This window comes from Metopolophium dirhodum, chromosome 5 (assembly GCF_019925205.1).
Source record: "Metopolophium dirhodum isolate CAU chromosome 5, ASM1992520v1, whole genome shotgun sequence".
Classification (NCBI taxonomy): Eukaryota; Metazoa; Arthropoda; class Insecta; order Hemiptera; family Aphididae; genus Metopolophium; species Metopolophium dirhodum.
Genome location: NC_083564.1, coordinates 6,290,588 through 6,311,937, shown reverse-complemented (window position 1 = coordinate 6,311,937; position 21,350 = coordinate 6,290,588). Strand labels below are relative to the sequence as shown.

At 32.2% G+C, this 21,350-nt stretch overlaps 3 protein-coding genes across 7 annotated transcripts; 2 read left to right on the top strand and 1 right to left on the bottom strand.

Moving 5' to 3' along the window:
- Positions 1–864: 864 nt before the first annotated feature.
- On the top strand, positions 865–8,266 carry LOC132945068 (extended synaptotagmin-2). The gene is made up of 18 exons (XM_061014690.1): positions 865–1,108; positions 3,581–4,254; positions 4,336–4,476; positions 4,591–4,664; positions 4,749–4,815; positions 4,881–5,026; positions 5,088–5,208; positions 5,296–5,466; positions 5,539–5,630; positions 5,699–5,747; positions 5,827–5,916; positions 5,981–6,067; positions 6,128–6,286; positions 6,351–6,515; positions 6,771–7,066; positions 7,148–7,249; positions 7,331–7,430; positions 7,516–8,266. The coding sequence occupies exons 2-18, from the start codon at positions 3,868–3,870 to the stop codon at positions 7,747–7,749; spliced, it is 2,481 nt and encodes an 826-aa protein (XP_060870673.1). The 5' UTR covers positions 865–1,108; positions 3,581–3,867; the 3' UTR covers positions 7,750–8,266.
- Positions 8,267–11,347: 3,081 nt separating this feature from the next.
- LOC132944114 (small ribosomal subunit protein uS4) lies at positions 11,348–14,032 on the bottom strand. 2 transcript variants are annotated; one of them, XR_009664416.1, is made up of 6 exons: positions 13,873–14,032; positions 13,137–13,378; positions 12,790–12,908; positions 12,521–12,588; positions 11,715–11,884; positions 11,494–11,607 (listed from the first exon to the last, which is right to left on the bottom strand). XR_009664416.1 is itself a non-coding variant. In XM_061013292.1 (5 exons), exons 2-5 carry the CDS (start codon positions 13,357–13,359, stop codon positions 11,421–11,423), a joined length of 597 nt encoding a protein of 198 aa, XP_060869275.1. In that variant the 5' UTR covers positions 13,360–13,378; positions 13,873–14,032; the 3' UTR covers positions 11,348–11,420. The 2 variants fall into 2 exon arrangements, 1 of the variants encoding a protein (XP_060869275.1); XM_061013292.1 differs by lacking the exon at positions 11,715–11,884 and having other exon boundaries at positions 11,348–11,607.
- Positions 14,033–16,339: 2,307 nt separating this feature from the next.
- Positions 16,340–21,270, top strand: LOC132944109 (TBC1 domain family member 15-like). Of its 4 annotated transcripts, none has more exons than XM_061013286.1 (11): positions 16,340–16,757; positions 17,854–17,948; positions 18,011–18,127; positions 18,193–18,301; positions 18,491–18,674; positions 18,753–18,958; positions 19,042–19,274; positions 19,333–19,531; positions 19,593–19,813; positions 19,897–20,211; positions 20,373–21,267. In XM_061013286.1, the coding sequence occupies exons 2-11, from the start codon at positions 17,901–17,903 to the stop codon at positions 20,586–20,588; spliced, it is 1,848 nt and encodes a 615-aa protein (XP_060869269.1). In that variant the 5' UTR covers positions 16,340–16,757; positions 17,854–17,900; the 3' UTR covers positions 20,589–21,267. The 4 variants fall into 4 exon arrangements, with proteins under 4 accessions (XP_060869269.1, XP_060869268.1, XP_060869267.1 ...); XM_061013285.1 differs by having other exon boundaries at positions 17,854–17,957; positions 20,373–21,266; XM_061013284.1 differs by lacking the exon at positions 16,340–16,757 and adding an exon at positions 16,833–17,598 and having other exon boundaries at positions 20,373–21,270.
- The last annotated feature ends 80 nt before the right edge of the window (positions 21,271–21,350 follow it).

The window sequence follows — 21,350 nt, the reverse complement described above, 5'->3', positions numbered from 1 at the left end:
AAAAAATTCTCCTCCACAATTTTTGTAATAGGTATTTATACTGTAAAACGCTTTAATAAGCCGTATTCCTGGAATTACGAAACCATGTTTTTATGCCATATTTTGTCTACTCCTTGCCCTCTTAAATATTATTTGACAACATGGCATAGTCATTTGTCAACATGAAATTTGTTAAATTTTTGTCAAATATATTTTAAGTTATTTGTCTATCCTTCATTCCTGCAATCCTGCTACATTCTCGCGCCCCTCTCTTAGGTACTGTATTTAACGTTTAATACACATTACACAATAATATTAATATTATTTACTATTTAGTTTAATGCTATAAATTATAATAGTATTTTTCCTTTTAGACACAAGTCACAATTATAAGGAAATAGTTACCAACACTGAAGACTGAATACTCGTAGCCTTAGATCATAGTATATGATCTAAGCTCGTAGCTATTGTATAACGATTAATGTTTAATATTATTTACGAAAAAAGACTACACACTCCGCAATGAAGGAAAGCAAGGTCACCCGCAGACAAAAAATGTTCAAGGGGGGGGGGGGCGTGTTATCAACATAATAATAATACGTACAATAATATGCAAATCAAAACGTATTATACAATTAATGTGTACAATCGCCTAAAAATATATAAATATTACCTAGGTATGTTCTTATATTGCACGCAGTGTTGTCTACGTAACATTACATTAACATTTATATATACGGCCTTACTCCCCGGCCATCACCCACTTCACCTTATCAGACTTTAACCATCGGAGTATGAGAGAAGGTCTAATACATATTATTATTATAGACTATAGTCACGTTAAACGGTTTACTGTTTTAGTTTTACTATATAGTTTTAAACTTTTAGTCAGTCGTCACTCGTCCAACATTTTAGACGGTTATTTGTATTCAGTTCAAATACAGAATCAAGTCGTAATTAATTTTTTTATTTACTTGCATTACATTCTTAATTGTCGTAATTGTCATGAAAACCTCCGTTAAGTTTCTTAGCAGTTCGTCGTAGTTCTAAAGGCCATATTTAACTATTTAAATATTTATAAGTTATGAGTACTATAAGTGCGCCCTCTGCGGATCAGTAACATATTTAGGTACGTATCGACTATCGGTAATCGGCTGTATAGGCGACTTTATACTCTATGATTTTTAATTTTATACAATATTTCGACCCGGAGTGGCCGCATGCAAGTATTGTATACGACATGAAGCGGTTGTTTAGGAAATTGGCAACGCAATATTTTTGTTAGATCGGTTTTAAAAATATGTTCTAGTGTTATGTTTTATGTATTTATTATGTTTATATGATACGACAAGTATATTGTGTATTTTAAATATAATATGTGTCTCGGACTATCACCTGCAATGGATAAGCTTTAAGCACTATCAATTTTTAATAAGTGGATAAGGCGTTGGAATCATGACCTGGAGTCATGGTTGGAATGGTGAAGCCGTGAAGGCGAAATAGACTATTTCAGAAACTATTATAAAATTATTTATAGCTTATTCATGTTAAATGTACTGATTACTGACGTCTGACGACTGACATTATTCCGAAATATTTATGAAGTGTATGATTTGAAATAAAGGGAGGAGCATAATTTAGTAGTACCTACCAAATTAAATAGTTAATTTTCTAATGGAAATATTTTGAAATGTCTGAATATTATTTAAGTTTGTGTCCAAACTTCTAAGTTCTTTCGCTCCCCTGTTACAACTAAATCCCCCATATATCTATTATCTAATCGTCCAAATGGGTTTTAACTTTTAACTTTTAAAAGGAGCTTGTAAAATTAAAATAAATATTAAATGTCAAAAATGTTATGACTTTTTTATTGATTGCAACATACACTTGGCTTCGTTTGTAAACTGTTTTTGATGCTAAAGATTGTTAAATATTAAAAAGTTATATTTTAGTATAACGATATTGAATATTATACCTATTATAATAGGTATGCTAAAATGGTAAAATACTTACCATCGAATTTTGGTCATTAATATTATAGTTTTATGTGATGTTGTGTTTGGTCGAATAGTATATAATCTATACCTACTATAGATTATAGGGTGATTATTCCGGGATTTCATTTAATTTTCAAAAAAATCAAAATCAAAATATCAAATAATAGATAACGTCATAAAATAAACGATTATTAGATGCTCCCACGGACTAACATATAATTATAATATCTTAGCCCGTGGATGCTCCGGACGATTAGGCACATTAATAATTTATTATTGGCGGATACCTGATTGTTTCGGTCCTGTGTACCAGTTGCGTAATATTTATATTGCCTATATAATATTATGGTATTATTCATAGATAAGTATAAAACTATATTATACAGTTATAAGGTATTATGACTGTTATATTATATAACGCGGGCAATACGTTTGTCCGTAAATATTGCGCACTCAGTAATCGATAGAGTCCAGGAATGTGAATCTCCATAAATTTGTCAAGACTGTCTCCCCTCGGTCCCCTCCTCATCGTGGCTTGACTGCATCGCGTCAATTATAAAAGTTAAAACGATAAAAAAAAAAAAAAAAACACTAAAACCGTTTCGGGCTAGACGTCCAAAACAAACCAAGGTCGGTTATTTTGTCATAAATCATAATACGCGCGTATACAATATAATCGTAATGTATAATATATTAAATAGTGTTACTATAAATATGTACGGCGGCAGTGCTTGTAAAACTGACGACGAAAAGAATAGGTATAGTAGAACCCCAAGCTGTAGAAGTACTATTATAGTTCCGATGACATAATTATACAAAATTGAGTTCGTATTCGCAAATTATAATATTATTACCCACAAATTGCCCGCAATAGGCGCAAGGGTGTTTTCAAAATCTTTCGAAAAAAAATAAAAAAATCATCGATTTAAAATATAATTCATTTTCATAGGTGTTTTCTGAACGATGTAATAGTTAATTATTTTAACAGGTACTATATTATATAAGATAAATTATTAATTATATCATTATTTCTAAAAAAATGTTCATATTTAATTAAATTTAGTGTGCCCGTTGGCCGTCGGTCGCATACTCGCATTAATGCCCGGTCCACAAAGTAGATATACTATATTATAGTGGTGTTGATTAAAATATAGTTTACGTGTTTGTGTAATTTTTTCGTTATATTTTCAAATATTGAATGTTTCACGTCATAATTTAAGATATAAAATATCTTAAATCGTGGGTCCGGCGCATAGAGTAATAATAATTAAAACTAAATAGGTACACGAAATCATGAAAATAAAATCTATTCTGCGCCAGCAGGCCGCGGTCCGGGCTTTCGAGTTCCGGCGAATGTCGTTAACCACAGACAGCTGATGTTAAGTTATTGTTAACATCAGATTGCTAAATTTTTCACTTTATCAGTTAGTGAGATAACATAATCTTTTGGGGATCCAGCCGGCGGCGGAAAACGAAATAAACAGAGCATGACCGCAAGGGTTTTTCCCGTTCACGTCGTCTCGTTTTTACGAAAAATTAAATAAAAATAATAATAACAAAACGTACCGCAATATAATAAGTAATAACAATTATTACTCGTTTAGATTTTAGAAACCGTCCGCAGTGCTGCAGTCCCACCTCTCGCCGCCGAATCTTGTCGACGAAGACCGACTCCTACTCCTCTCCGTTGCCTCGGCCGTTTCGACAATATCGAATAATATTATTATTATTATGTCATCGCCGCCTTCAGCGTTTTGAGTGTTGCCTCTGTACAGTTGTCGGTTATTTATTCATCCGTTCGCGTTCGTGTGGCGCAGACGGCCTGACGCCCACTCGTATTGTCGTCGCGATCTTTTAACGTTTTCATTTCTCTCGTCTTCGTCCCGCAACAATGGCGGATCGCCAGGGAGAAGAGCTGCGGTTACGCGACGCCGACAATGATTCGTCTGCGTTGGCAGAGGAGGCCGCGGACGGCACGCTGGACAAACCCACCGTCCGGCAGACCGTTTGGCGGGTGACCAAGGGTCTGGTACCCGTGGTCACCATCTACGCTCTCGGCTTTTGGCGCGTGGCGTCCGCCAGCGTTTGGGTGCTGATGCCGTTCTTTTTCTGCTTGTCGGTCGTCCGCGATCTCTTGCGCGACGCCGGCCGGACGAAGCGCCGGCGCGCTCAGCTGGCCGCGGCTGCCGACGAGAAGGACCTGATCACCGCCAACGTTGCTGAGCTACCGTCCTGGGTGTTCTTCCCAGACATCCACCGCGCCGAATGGCTCAACCAGGTAGGTCGGCTGCCCTTGACGTCGATACCCGTGGCCATGTGCACCATTGTTTGCTAATTGCTTGGCTATGTTCCGTTTTAGATTATCAAGCAGATGTGGCCGTTGATTAGCGTATATGCTCAGAGTACCATAAAAAAAACCGTGGAACCAATGGTCGCCGAGAGCCTACGCGAATACAAAATCAACAATTTTGCGTTTGACAAGTTACGACTGGGATCAATAGTGAGTACCATCAATCTACTTACCTACACGCCTTGAAGTTTGTGTCGTTGGTTGTAAACGCTGACGTTTCACTTAAGGTGTACCAGGTACTTAAAATAAACTCTTTTATTTAAGCCGCCCAAAATCGGAGGTGTCAAAGTGTATGATAAAGTGTCGCGGGATCAAATAATGTTGGACATTGATGTTATGTGAGTCGTGTCATCAATAACCATTTTACATAATATTTTACAAGGAATAATTTAAATTAACTCTGTAATGTTCACATTTTATAGATTTGCCAGTGATAGTGACATATCGTTCTATGTTAGTGGAGTCCCTTGCGGTATCAAAGACTTCCAAGTAATGATGAGTAGTTTTTAAGTTTTAGAACAAATTTTAATAATAGTAGAAATATCAACAAACAGATTCGTGGTATGATGAGAGTGGTTATGAAACCATTGCTCACTACTTCACCTCTGGTAGGAGGATTGCAGATATTTTTCCTAAATCAACCCGACATTGATTACGATCTGATGGGCGTTGCCGACGTACTGGATATGCCTGGCCTCAAGTAATTTCAGTACATCATAATATAAAATATTTTGTCAATGTCAACACAATTATTGTTTTAGTGATGTACTAAGAAAAGTTATTTCTCAACAAGTAGCTGCTTTAATGGTTTTACCAAACAAATTGCCTATAGTATTGAGCAATGAAATAGCTGCACATGTAGTTAAGTTACCTGAACCAGAGGTTAGTATCAGATAGAAAATTTTAAATTCTACATTTTTTAACCAGTTCTAAGTCATTATATTTGAAGATTAATTATTTATGTTCTAGGGTGTCCTACGTGTACACATCTTTCAAGCTAAAAATTTGGTGGCCAAAGACATGAGCTTAATAAGAAAAGGTAAATCTGATCCATATGTCATCGTGACATTGGGTGCACAACAATACAAAACCCATACAATAAACAATGAACTGAATCCTAAATGGGATTATTGGTGCGAGGTAATGAATATTTTTTTATTGATCCATACATTTTTACACCCCGAATACTGTATAATTACTGTCAATGTGTAGTTTGCATCCTTCTCTCCCAGAGGACAAGTGTTGAAGCTTAAACTTTATGATGAAGACGAAATGGTGGGCAAAAAACATTCGAATCTAGGAAGGTGAAACACTTATAAAATAAATAATAATTAATATTATTTTTATATTTTTATTCAATTTTATTGTGTAGAGCTTCAATACAAATTGGCAATGTTGCTAAAACTGGATATTTTGATAAGGTAAATAAAATAATTTGAATTGAAACTATGTGCATTAATTTTTTTTTAATATATAATATATACAATTTTTTGTTTATAGTGGATCAACTTGGAGGACACTAAACATGGCATGGTACATGTGCGTATGCTTTGGTTGGACTTGACTTTGGAACAAAGTGCTCTAAAGAGGGTAATATATAGAAAAGTGAAATCACTTATCGCGTTTATGGTATATCTAATATTGTACTGTTTAGGCCCTTACTGAAACCCAAGAACTGCGAATAACAAACCTGAGTTCAGCTGTGGTGATGGTATACATAGACTCAGCCATTAATTTGCCGGTGTGTACTCTAATGAAATTTATTTCTAAGAATTATATTCTATACTCTGGTATATTATAGAACGCTCGGGCCCAAAGCAAACCAGATCCATTGGTACGAGTAACAGTTGGTCAAACTTCCCAAACGACTGTAGGAAAGTTACGCACTGAACGTCCTGTCTATGAACAAGGATTCACGTTTTTGGTGAGCAACCCTGAAACAGACACCATCGAATTTAAGGTATTTAAAATATTTTATCCTTGACTTAAAACACCTTGACTGTATATTTTTTTTTTGTATTTAGGTTATAGATCAAAAGACAAACACTCAATTGGGGTTGTATGTGTACGAATTGTCAGCACTAGTACTCGCCCAAAATATGCGAGTTGATACTCAACCTTATGATCTGATAATTGACAGCAAAAACCAACAGCATGACAGCAAATTATTGTTTTGTTTGCAACTTAAAGTATGTTTGTATAATGTATATTCAGACTTTAATTTAATACAGTGTCGTACACAAATGTTTTCAACCCTCCCCCTTTTGGCTTGTTTTCATTGTATAAAAACGTACAAATATTTTTAAAAAAAAGTAAAAACCATATATATTATATTATATAATATTTTTTGTTATAACACCCACCCTCCATTTGAATTTTTTTGTACGCAACTGATTTAATATTTTGACAGGCGTATGTGATTACTTACTTTCAACTTTGTATAGTTTTTGAAGAAGCTGCCAGTATTGGTCGATGTTAATGACGACACATCTACAGTAACAAAACCACTATCAAGGCAGACCTCTGTACAGTCGACAAAATCTGTTAACAGTGTTATAACGTCAGCAGACGTCTCTGAGATTCAGTCATCGGCTGTTGGCGTTAACACGCCAACGGATGGTATGAGTAGAACTTCGTCGATTAAAAGAGATTCAACGGTATCACGAGGTTCACATGCTGGTGGTGGTGATCAAGAACCACTCATTGAGCAAGCTGAAACTACCGAACTGTTATCCGAACCGTAGGAATCATATCTTGTTGACGTGTATTTATTGTGCTATGGAATGACATCTTTTTTATTAATTTTTTTTTATTCAAATAGAGAAGAACCTGCTCCCGGCACAGGTGTTTTAGGCAGCATACAACTTACATTAACGTTCAGTGTGGCCCGACAACGTCTCAACGTTACTATACACAAAGTTGTGTAAGAATACCATCACAATTACTTCATTAGTGTAAGCACAACAATTATTAATGGTCGCGCATGCACATTGCTTGTTTTCAGTAACCTACCAATCAAAGAAGCTTCAGACATCCCTGATCCTTATGTCAAGTTGTATGTGCTACCCAAGAAAGAAAACAGTAACACTAAACGAAAAACCGAAGTAAGACTCCGTTGCAAGAGGGATATGAAAAACGTCATCGTTATGTTCTAATAAATAATATACACTTGTATTTTTCAATGTGTAGACGTACAAAGACAACTGCAATCCAGTTTACGAAGAAACATTCGAATACATCATGGGAGTGGCAGAGTTGAATAGCAAGCAGCTGGAGGTGACTGTCCTGACTAAGAAAACGTGGCACAGTCCAGTTTTGGGTCAGATAGTGTTGAATATTAGCGATTATGTCAACGTAAACACTCCCAGTTTTACTGGTTGGTTTGATTTAGAAACCGAAATCAAAGAAGGCACCGTTGGCTAATTTTGTTGCACAGGGCTTTAACATATTAATATTGTCATTAATTTTATGAACGGAGTTCATTTATTATTTTAATACATTATGGTGCTTAAATATTATGATTTACCTTAAGGCCGCATAATGTGTATTTATTTTTTAAACTATTAGTCACATTGTTTATTTTATTTTTATTTTTATTTTTGCATTTTGCATTTTGAATTGTTACATTTATATTTTATTATTATTTATGTATACATATATACATAATATTTTTTTTACAACTGTTATAACATGTTTTTCTTATGTACTTTCCAAACTTAATTTGAAAACAATTCCGTCTATGCCAAGTATTATTTGTTGATAACTCATTGATTTATACTAATATTAACTATTTTGTTGAACAAATTAAATAGTGCCACGCTTTTTAATTATTAATTGATAAATATATTGTGTATTCATTTCTTACACATTAAAATAGAATAATGTTTTATAGCGTCACATTTTTATTGAAGAAATAAATAAATTTAATTGTTGACAGTTATTAGTTTTATAAAATGTATTTGTGCTGTTACGTTGAATATGTTGAACTTCTTGTTAAGTTACGTCTTATAAACATGTTTGATACATCAGGCAATTCAATAAACAAGACTTGCGCCATTGGTGTAGTCACAAATTATGATGGTGCATTTAGTGTAATGAGAAAAAAAAATTTCATTATTGAGTGGAAACAATACTGAAACTGATGAGTAGGAAGCGACTGTTTTTCACATACTAATTGGCTGTATACAATAAGAACAATACATCGGACACGCCCATGCTTACGGGATTTGTAGAGGAAAATTGATTTTGCATATCAGAGCATATTTTGTCTATAAAAACAGAATATTGTGGTTCATTTCACGAGTTAGAGGTTATTTGTCGCAGAAAATGATGAAAACCGTTTCTTTGTTTTTAACAGTGACATTTTTATTGATTAAATATTATGTTAATATTGACATAAACGTTATGGCTTTTAGACATTTAGAGATCAACTATTACAATAGAACTTTTTATAAGTATACTAGTATACGTCTTTCAAGCAAAAATTGTTTTCCGTTTAAACTAGTTATCCATCCGAGAAATTGTAGTAATTTTTTTTTTGTTAAGAGTGCGGCGCTACACCCACAGCGTTCTTTTTGTCTTACAAACGCATAACATAGCAAATTGTACGCTCAGCAGATTGCATATAGTCAGTTTAAAAATTATTGACCTCTAATAAAATTTAGAAGTAAGAATATTATCTAGTGAACCTCGTAGGGTTTTATTAATATTTTAATTTTAAACCAAGTTATGAGTCTTTTAAAATTGTAAATTGCTTGTGCATTTTAAAATACTCATACCTACTAACTTGCTTCAAAGTTAAAATCTAAAAAGGTGGGCAAGTGGGTGTCGCTCTGCTGTACATTATGTTACAAGTGGGTCACTGTAATGGATGGTGATAAATTTGAATTCAATGATATAATATCATTGTATAAGAAAAACGATTCTGAGTGAAGACTGACTGTCAGCCTATGATATTACTAAGTAAATATTTTAATGATATTATTGTGAATAAAGTAATTTATAATATATAACCTATATACGTGGAACCTTGTTTTAAATTTTGAATCCTTAGATATAAAGTTTGAACATTTTATACATTTTTAACTAAAAAATAATTATTTAATTTTAAATTTGATAAATTTCGTCAAAATTCCAACCAAATAAAAAAAAATTGTGCATATATATTTTTAATATTTTTCAACTGCTAATGTAACAATATATTATCAAGAGCCTCGTATTAAATTTTCACACATTATTACCCAACAAATAAAAATTTATTGACAGTAGAAAAAACTATTTACAGTTATTCGTTTTAGAATTACATCAAAATAACAAAATCGCTACATTAAAAATCAAGTGAATATCCAATCTTGTAAAAATATGAATTTCTAACGCTCATAAAAATTTAATCTGATTTGACTTTTTTTTTAATAAGGTAGACAAAGTGAGGAATCTTCTATTATATTTTCATATCATAGATTTAAAAAGAAAAATTTCATGAATTTCTAACTCAAAATAATTTGTACTTTTTTGTGAATTTTCCGTATTTTGTCAATATTTAAACTTTAAATGCTTATAAAAAAAATTGTGACTACGGATTTTAATATTTTTCATCTGTCTTTGAAACAATATATTAGCCAATTATTAGGAGCTTTCTATTAAATTTTCAAGATTTTTAACTTAACAAATAAAATTTTATTGATTTTTAAAGAATAAAAAACTAAAACAGTTGGAAACTGAAAATGTCCAACAGCTTAAAATATTTTTAAGATGTTATGGTGTATAGAAAATTTTATTATAAACATTCAATCAAAATGTGATGTACCTATATACGGTTATTTCTTTTAGTTAGACCAAGTAGTTTTGAAAACTACTGGAAAATGTTTACTTTAGGCCCCCCAAAGTACCAACTAAATTCACTTTCCTATCAGAAAAAATACTGTTGAAGAAAATCTAAGCACAGTAAAAGGGGCACACAAAAATAAAAAAAAAAACATCATTGTAAAATCAATACATTCTCGCTCCACTCAGAATCTAAAAAAAACTTAAGAGGTTCCTTAGAATATAATCTTACCTTTAAATTGTATAAGGGTCAATTCACTCTAATATTTAAACTAACAGAGCTAAACGTGATCTGCTACAATTTGCCATGTTACGCATTTGTAAGAGAGAGAAGAACGCATACGGGTGAGCCCTCGTTTGATTTCATACTTCGTTTTGCTTGAATACTCTAAATATTATTAGTTACCGTAAAAAATGTTGATATTGTCACTTATTATTGTGAATAAATAAAACACAGAATATTGAAGCAATTACATTATACATATTATTTTAACAGACGCTCGTGATTTTCGGGTTTTACATACAACTGTTATCCACAAAGAAAAAATGTCATATTTCATAGAATATTTGACCATATTTAAAACCCGAAAATCTAAAATTAAGTCTCTACTAATGAACTAGGACCTAACGAAACATATCGTTATATCTTAATAGTGTATCATCGTGCGCAATTTTCAATTTTGTCTGCAGTTTTTTGGCCAGAATTAAAATATACAACTATATAAGTATTATGAAATAAAATAATACCCCATCCCTTCGGTGGACAAAAAAACATGGTTTTGTTCAATACGATTTTTAGTCTGATGTATCAAAAAAAAATATTGATGTTTTTTTTTTCATATTATACTTTTTCTTTTTTAAATACTGAACAGCACATGCTAGTATGTAAGGTCCATGTAAATCTATGAGAAAAAGTTTATAAATCATCAAGGGTTTTTCAAAGAATCCTTTACATCTAAACAGATATTTTAAATTTCAATGTATCAGACCCCTAACCCCTCCAAACAATGTTCTACCAGCTAGTATTCAAAAACATCATTAACAAACAAATGGGCAGTCCCAGATCTGTTGGCGTAAAAATAATTTCCATTCCAAATGAAAATTCAATTATTCCATAACTCTTACAATAATTTACCAACAATATTATCTTAAATGTACAAATGCCAAAAAAAATTAGTAAAAAGTAACAACTGAAAAATTAAAATTAGTTGTCAATATATTTTCATTAATTAAAAATACAATGTACAGAGCAAGAACAATGATTAATAAGATTAATCTTCTTCTTCTTCTTCGGCAGCATTGCCATCGTCCTTGGCAGTCTTGGCCTTTCTCAAGTTCTTCCTCTTTACACGTCCTGGACGGCCACCACCGAATGGTGATTTCAGGGAGAAATCAATGTGTTTCTGGGAGTCCAGACGAACAATGAATGATGGTACATTTACTACCTGTTTGCGCACACTGTAAATGAAAACAAAATTGAACAACTCATCCTGAACTAGTAGTCAAGTTGTAGAAAGTTTCACAATATGTAAGTATCAGAAAAGACACTTGTATAAACAACTCACATTTTCGGTCTTAGTAACATGGATTTATCAGAGGGACCAGTAACATAACAACAATTAAATGGTTGTTTTACAGACGTTAAAATGGCATTATAAATAATGAACATTTTAAGTGGCCTGATAAAAATTTAAATTGAACTCATTGCCAATATTGAGAGGCAGTTGACTTTCATCTAATTAGGAAAACAATCATTTGACTATTAGCCTTCCAAGTTAAAGAAATGTATTAATAAATTTAGTACTTATAACCTAACATCTCTAACCCAAACCACTAACTAATTATATTCAATACATACAATTAAGTTGTTACTTTGTCATGAAAAAGACAGAAAATAGTAGTTCTGACCTTTGATTAACCAAAGTCTATTTATTTAGCCCATTGTGATTAGGATTACTTAAAATTGTATTAATGAATATCCTTGCCCAAGAACAAATGGCTTAATTATACATTGAACAAAAGTAGAAAATTATCCCATAATATACTGCATTAGACCTGTCACTTTGTCATGAAAAAGACAGACGATATACGTTCCGACCTTTGATTAACCAAAGTGTTATGTTATTGCCTTATCATGATTAAGATTTGTTCGTATAAGATTTAAGAACATCCTTGCCCAAGAATAATAGGCTTAAATTACTAGTATAATAGTGTAGCATTGTCATGAAAAAGATCAGAAAACATTTATCTGAACTTGGATTAACACAGTGCAAATACTTTAGCCCAATTGTGATTAGGAGTATCTTGGTAGAACAAACAAGCATCCTTGCCCAAAACAATTGGCATACACTTAAAAAGTCAAAATACATACCGAATGTGTCTTTGACGGATCAAAACTCGTGCATGATGAATGGATTTGGCTAATCCCAATTTGAATACCTAAAATTAAATACATTTTTCGTTAATAAACAAGCATAAATGGGTCAAACATATTACTAAAAAAAAAAAAATAATGCAGCCATAAACTATCAGATATTTAATTATCAACAAAATATTTTTCAGAAGAGGTGTCAGAAAATAATAATAAATTCATCATATTAGTTTATAGGCTCACATTTTTTTTTCAATAAATACATTTACCTGAGTTTGAAGTCTGCGTTCCAAGAAATCTTCAATTTTCAAACCCAAAACGTAATCAAGCTTCATGCGGCCTTCATCTAATACTCCAATACGAACCAACCTACGCAACAAAGCGTTACCTGGAAAAATCCGTTAAATTATTCACATTGTCCACTACTAAAAAATTAGAGAACATGGATAAAATTTAATTTTTATACAAAATATGATTCAACTCAGAAAGGTTTAAATTAGCAACATTGTCGGAATTTCAGACGAGAGGTGTCAGAATATATAATTTGGTTTCATCATTGTAATATTTTGTAAACAAGAACAATAATTAGATGGTCTGGGTCGACAAACAAACATACCTTCAAAAAGTCGCTTTTGATCTTTCTCTTCGAGGGTCAACAGTTCACGAGCGGCTTTACGGATCTTGGCCAATGTGTATTTCACACGCCATACTTCACGTTTGTTCCTCAGACCATATTCTCCGATGATCTTTAACTCCTGGTCCAAACGCGCCTTCTCATACGGACGACGGGGCGTCACGTACGTCTTACTGTACACGGACGGGATGCGTCCGTTAACCATTTTTAATCGTTACCTGAAACTAAAACAGTTCAAATGTTCAATACACAACACGCTATGTATACAATTCGACGGGCACGCTGTTAATGCATTCTAAAATTCAGACTCGCGACGTCATCAGAGGGGGACAATCGCACAGTAAAAGAGGAATTGGTTATTCATGATAAAAAACGTTTTATAACTCGTACGAAAACACAGTCTCGACCCAACGGTAAACGTCGCGAATGGCGAATATCGGCCCAAATCTGACAAGAAATAGGTATCGGTGAATGTCGAAAAAGAGAGAAAAAGAACTCTATACAGTATGTATGTACATCATGTAAAGACGATAGAGAAACGAGGACGGCGAGCGACAAACTCGTGTCGGCGATATTTTTCATCCGTTTCGATCGAGCGTGGCGATGGCTGAAAACCACCGACAATCCTACGAAGCCACCGTCGATCGTCGATAACTAATAGTTCAGGTCTAGAAGAACGAAAAATAAACGTATATCCAGAAATAATTACAATACTCACAGCAAATGGAAGAAAACTATCGGCAGGACTTGACCGTCAAACGTGCGCATCCAAAAAGAACAGAGCGACAATCGAGTGAGCGTCACCACGTCAGCTTCGCCGCGATTCAGCGATCGATGGCCGCCGGTCGTTGGTGGGGGGTGGTTCGCGCATTGGTTGTACAATTATTATTGGAGTGGTGATCGTGGTTACGTCGCGGTGAGAGGGAAACCAGTAAATACCAAAACCATGGTATGACCATTAACCTATAAAGATATTATGGACCGCTAGTAGAAGGAGAGATCCACCGAACCCAATACGTTAGAAGGAGAAAAAGCATGGACGACAATGTCATAGAAGAACAAATCCTTTGTCATGGAACGAAACACAGTTATCGTATACAATTATATAGTAAGATCTAATAAAGTATATCTAATAAATCTGATCTGTATTCCAGCAATTTAAAAATATAATAATTTATTTGCATTCAGTTTCAATCAACAGTAATTTACAAAAAATCGTTAATAAAATATAAATTGTGATTTTTTCCATAGTAGGTTACGTTTATTTAATGAAAACGATTTTTGTAAATTACTGTCGAACCTGAATGCAAAAAACGTTTATATTTTTAATTAGGTGCCTATCCATTTCCTCTACAATATGTATATATTGAACGATTGGTAAAATGTCGTAAATTTAATAACCATTGCACCAAATTTCAAAAACCATTAACACACTCAATATTTCAACAATATAATATAGTAAATCGTAGCAAATACTAAAAAAAAAAAAATAATCTCATTTTTACATTTAGGACAATATATAATAACTGTATAAAAAAAATTATATTGTTAATAGTTTTAAGTGAAAAAATTAAATAATTTAAAAATTACGTATGAAAGTTTGAAAATACCAAATAATGCATACTTTTGTTACAAATAGCTCTATAAGTCGAGTGTACTATGTTAATTAATTCACTTGAAATTCTGTTTAGGCTCAGAAGTCAGAATATTGTAAGAATAAATTATCGATAAAAACAAAAACGATAATTTTTTGGTTTTAAAAATAATACTCTTGGCTGCCTAAAATTGTCTTCAATACCACTGTGGCACCGCGTACTCGCTAACCGCCCGGTAATCGGTAAAATAGACTAAAGAAAAAGAGAACAATTTTAAATATATCTGCCTATTAATTGATTATTTCAAAAAAAATAAATATTAATATCAAATTATTATTATCTATTAATCACTGGTAACATTGCAAACCTACAAAAAAGCTAATAAGTCAAATTGTCTATACTCTATATTCTATAATATAGTCTATACATTCATATAAATGCTTCATTCTCATTAGTCATTAGTCATTACTCATTCCTATATTAAATATTTAATAAATCACTTGACATACATTCAAATATAATAAAATAATATGTTATGTATGAGTCGTTTTTCGATATATTGTTTTCAATTTTCCAATAAATAGCTCCAACACTTGTGATATTTTACTTTTTGAATTTTAATTATTGAGTTAAATAATTAATATATCGAAAATGTATTTTTATACTGACGCAGATTGGCTTCTCTTTAACAATATGGATAATATTATGTGTTTTTACTCTCAAACCACTCAATAAACCATACTATTGGTAATACAAAAATTAATTTTCATAGCATTTTCCATACTATTGACATTTGATACCCCTTAATATTTTTTTTTAATTTTCATAATCAATTAATATATTTTTAAAAATTGTTCTATTTTCTTTTTCTTTTTTTCCTTTTTTCCCGAATTTCAGACCGCCCGTGCCTCCCTTGACCCTATAACAGCAACGGGCACGAATTCGCAATAAGAACGAATATTATTATTGCGCCGTAGTCGTAGTGTACGGAAACAGTTTCATTGTTCGGACTTCAGATCATAGGTAAACACTTCACCACCCATCAGCTGATCGAGTTTCGCTTCTGTATTGTTCTGTGGATAGACAAAGCGGCGATTTAAAGCTTATCAATTAACAGGTGGGGGGGGGGGGGGGTGGTGGATCTGTAACGGGGCAATTTGAAAAATAACATAAAAAATGATACACAGCGTCCCGTTACAGCTTATCACTTTTAATGGCTATTAAATGGCATTTGATTAAACTCTGCAAATGAGCAATTAATCCGGACATTGATGAAAATTACTTTGAACACAACGAACATATTATAATTTATAATGATTGGTGCTGTACATTTTTACAAGGAAAAAAAGAAAAATTTAAGTATCATTCTTCCAAAGTTCAAAAACCATAAAAACACTATTTCAACAACATAATAATATAGGAAATACTAGAAAAAAAAATAATAATATTTTAATATAATATAATCACATATTTTAGGAAAATATAATAACTGTATAAAAAAAAATTACATCGTTTATAGTTTTAACTAATTGAGGAAATTAATTCGCAATAAGGATTAAGATAAAATATAAATATTATTATGTCGTAGGACCGCCAGGACAATAATTATTATAGGTGCCGCGGAAGACGGTTTTTGTTATTGTTATTTCTATTATCAGTGTATGAGATAATACGACCGCGGTTCTATTTTAGTTTGATAAAAATAACGACGAACAACAATAATAATTTATAATTCGTTGGCTGCGATAGTGCGATGTGCGATACACTGATATTGCATTACTCGCCTTCGCAGTTCACGCAGGCACAAAGCACCTTTTTCCCGATATCTTTCTTCGCCGGGAACAGTGAGAACGAAACGACACCCGATGACGTGACGTGGTGCTGTGCTGATGTCCGTCTGATGTTTTGGTCGTCTGAACCGAACTGCCGACACTGCGACTGAAAATTAGCAGTTTCATACTTTCGCGTGCATAGTCCCGGACGATTTTGCACGGACCGAATCCGACAGGTACCATATTGAATCGTGTGTGCAGCGCGTTTGTCACAGGAACATGGGACGACGATGAGGCGTCCGCGGCGGGTGGGAGGGAGGGCAGTGTTGTGTGTGCGTCGAGCGGGTTTTGCTGTCGACAAAAAATGAAAAATGAACAGCGAGAGAGGAATAATTAACATCACGAGAACGGGTTTGTGTGACCTCAATATCGTTACAAGGCCGTTGGTATTTGTTGTTGTTGTACGTGATGTGAAGTAATCGCGACCACAGTTGTCGTATAGGAGGTGCCTATAAACCTTTCGCACATCTTGTGTACGTAGTGTTTTTGTCTCCTACAAGTTATAATAACAAAATAAAATATATTATATAAATAGTTTGCGAGTGACGAATAAAAAGAAAAAAAAAATGGATGTCACCAAATTGGACGAAGAGGAATTGTCGTACGAGTTGAGGGCTAGAGGGATAGCCGCCATGAACGATGTGAACGAAATGAGGAGTGTTCTGCGTGGTCTGTTGAGAATCGAAGTCGAGGGCAACTCGTTGATGAGCGCTGATAGTAAAGTGCCTGGAGTAAACGTAAAGAGTGAAGTAAAGACATGCGTTAAAAAATTGCAAGTCATCAATGAAATGATTGACAACATTCAAGGGGACAGGTACAGTGAACAATATAGATTGGCAGATGCAAAATTATGTCATTTGATGAACCGTGTGGATAAGTTACCAGCTGTTGAAAAACGAGATCAAAATGACAGGTCTAATTTATTAAAAGGAATATTGTTCTTAATGAGAAAAATGGAAGGTATGGCGTCTAATACAAGCGTTGTTGAAACAAATACAAATCAAAATGACGGTGCAGGTAAAGACTAAAGTTCATTAGGTTTTCAACTTTACAATAGGGAAATAATTAAATAAATATAATTTTAGCATATAACGGAACTGCGATAATAGATGATGATTACTAAATCATAAATAATATTTACATACTTTTGTTTATTTTGTAATGCTTGTAAGTAATTAAATTAATTTGCAAGACAAGTGACTGTGAAATATTTAAAAGAAACTACCTACTATGGTTAGATGAATTAAAATTATCTAATGTTTTTGTTTTTAGCTGGAGCAGGTACTGTAGTCTTATATGAGAAAACAACTACCACAGAAATGAATTCAACTTATGGAAGTGCTGAATCTACTGCTTCAGATGAAGAAGTCGGAACAGTAAATTACCAATTTTTGTTCCTTACTATATGTTATTAATAACTTTTTTTTAGGAGTATTTTGTCCAACAAGGAGTAGCGATAAAAAGTTTAAGTAAATTGCATAAAGGATCGAAGAGTCATAAAAATGCAGAGACTCATTATACAGGATTATTGAGAATTATGAAATATGTAAGATTTTATAACTAAAATATTTTTTTATTAATGGGTTGAATCATTATGAATGTATTTTGTAGAGAACTGCTAAGTTTATTGAATGGAAGCCAACTGAAATGTCTATATTCCCTGATGTAGATGAATGGAATATAGTTGATACTGGATACAAACAAAATGGAAAAAATAAAAGTAAGTAACTTAGAATATTTATCTTTAACCTTCTTTTCTATTGTAATATGTAAGCTGATAGCTGTAAAGAGTATATTTTTAATACTTCTAAGGTCATAAATAACTGTTGCAATATGCAATAAATCAAGTTAGGCAATAATAATTAATATGGTAAAATTCAAATAGTTCATTAATTTATATATTTTTTAGATGATCGTAGTAATATTGATATAAAAATTAACTTGGCCACAATGAAGAGTTATAAAATGAAAAAACACAAAAAACATCAAATATCAATTCTCCAAACTAATGGTTCACTTGTTACATTTTTATTTGAAAGCTCGCCTATTAGTGATTTTGTGACTGCTCTAAAGACCTTACTTCATACAGAAAAGTAAATAAATACATACATTAAAAAATAAAATAAAATACATAAATTCTTGTTATTATTTATCTAATCATGTTATGTTAGAGAAATACGACACCACAGACCTACTGGAGTGATATTGGTGTTGGGTGAGCGACAAGATTCAGATCCTCTGTGTCAGTCAATTAAAGAATTAAAAATATTTCCTGATCAACCACCCACAAGTACAGTCTGGAGTTTTATTAGTGGCTTCCAAAACAATCCTGTGGAAAAAACGTACGAAACATTTGCAAAAATTAGTGATGTTCTTTGTGAGTAAAATATGCTAATCAGCATTATTTAGAATATACTGAATGTACTTACATTTGACTACAATTGTACATTGAATATTTAGTGACTCGCACACCAGACACAAGACCAGACCAAGAAGTGGCTGAGCTTTTAAACAGAGCTGAGGAAGATGACGAATATACTATGGTAGATCACCCTCCACCAACTGTATTACCACCAAGACCGGGAATAAAGCCAAGAGGAAATCCATTAGATCAAACCACTTTTTATCAATCTATGAATGATGAGGGGAGAATAACAAACGAAGATTACATCAAAAACATAATTTTTTATGGAGTGAGTTTTATAAATGTATATATGCAAAGAATTCTATTAATTTGTTTTGTTTAATTAGGGTTGTGAACATTCAATAAGACACGAAGTATGGAAGTACTTACTTGGATATTATCCTTGGGATTCTACCCGAGAACAACGTATAAACATTGATAAACAACAAAAAACGGAATATGAGAGAATGAAAGTGCAATGGATGAATATGTCTTCTGATCAAATATCTAGGTTTAATATGTACAGAGATCGAAAGAGCCTAATAGGTAGATATTTAGACAATCTTCCAATTTTCATAGTTATTAAATAATTTTTCTTTTTCTACAGATAAAGATGTATATAGAACCGACCGCACTCTCGATTTTTATGCTGGAGAAGGAAATGAAAATCTTGTTAAACTACATAATGTATTAATGACTTATGTTATGTACAATTTTGATCTTGGTTATGTCCAGGGTATGAGTGATTTATTATCACCAATATTGATGATAATGAACAGCGATGAAGTAGAATCATTTTGGTGTTTTGTGGGTTTCATGAACAGAGTCGTGAGTCAAATAAAAATAAATAACAGAAATTTTCCCAAGTAAATTACAATCAATATTATTACGAGATTTGTTTTATGTTTTAGAATACTAACTTTGAATTGAAACAAACTGGCATGAAAAAACAGTTGAACGATTTGCATTACTTGCTTACAACTGTATCACCAAAATTAGAAAACCATTTGAAAAAAATGGATTCCAGCAATATGTACTTTTGCTTTAGATGGCTTTTGGTTTTGTTCAAACGAGAATTTATTTATTCTGACATCATGCGCTTGTGGGAAGTATTATGGACAGATATTCCCTGTGCAAATTTCCATTTGTTAATATGTGTGGCGATATTGGATAATGAAAAGGATACTATTATCAATGAAAATTATGGATTAACTGAAATATTGAAAGTTAGTAATGTCATTCAATTGATTATTCATTTATACTTATATCAAAAATTATCAAATCCAGAAGGGTTTTAATTTTTGTTTTTTATCATATTAACATTTACATTTAAACACAGCAACACTGAACACAATAATTATTAACATATTTGATTTAACATTTTCAGCACGTAAATAATTTATGCGAACAAATTGATTTGGATAAAGCTTTAACTACAGCTTATAGTATTTATGAACAGTTGAAACAAGCACAGCCATCATTACAAGATTCAGTTAACGAATTACTTGGATTCTCGATATCCCACTCTGAAACTATATTATCTAGTGACAGCAATTCTAGAGAAGACGATTATGAAAAGGCCTTATCAATGAATTATACATAAAAACCAAACAATTGATGTATAGAAATGTACTACTGTGATCAAAGAAAAATTTCATAATCTCATATTTATAGTTTATAGAGATTATAGATACTATTTTAATCAGTGTGTTAAGATGTATTGAAATAATTTCTTGTTAAATTTATTTATTTATGTAAACTTTATATTTATATGCATGTAACTTACACATTATATCAATAATTATTGTTAAATATTTTATTGTGATATTTGCCTTTTTTTGGTCAACAACTCTCTGAGTGTTAAATTTGAATTTGATTTGTAATTAACAATTATTCTTAAGTCTTTATGATTGTTTATCAAGTTTTTTAGTTGTTATCATATTTTATAATTCTTCAATCGCACTTTTTTTTATACAATATCTATTATCCTTCTGAACCTGTTTTTCTAACCACCACCATACGTGATGATTCTACTTGATTGTTTGGTATGTTTTCGTTTTGCTAACGTTGCAAATGAATACATTTTCAGTATATGTTTCGTCTATCTGTTTATCTTTATCTATTTTATTATGTGTATAGTTATTAAAATATTCAGGGTATATGATTATTATACACATTTTTATATTGATGTAATTTGTATAATTTGTCCTGTACTTTGTGTCTGTTTGATATATTTTTTTTGTGTATTATTTTAACTAGGTATTTGGAATGTGATTTTAAGAATAAAATTCTACATGAAAACATATTCAATTTAATGTTCATAAAAATTGTGTTTGTTGCTTCTTAAAATAAAATAACGGAACAT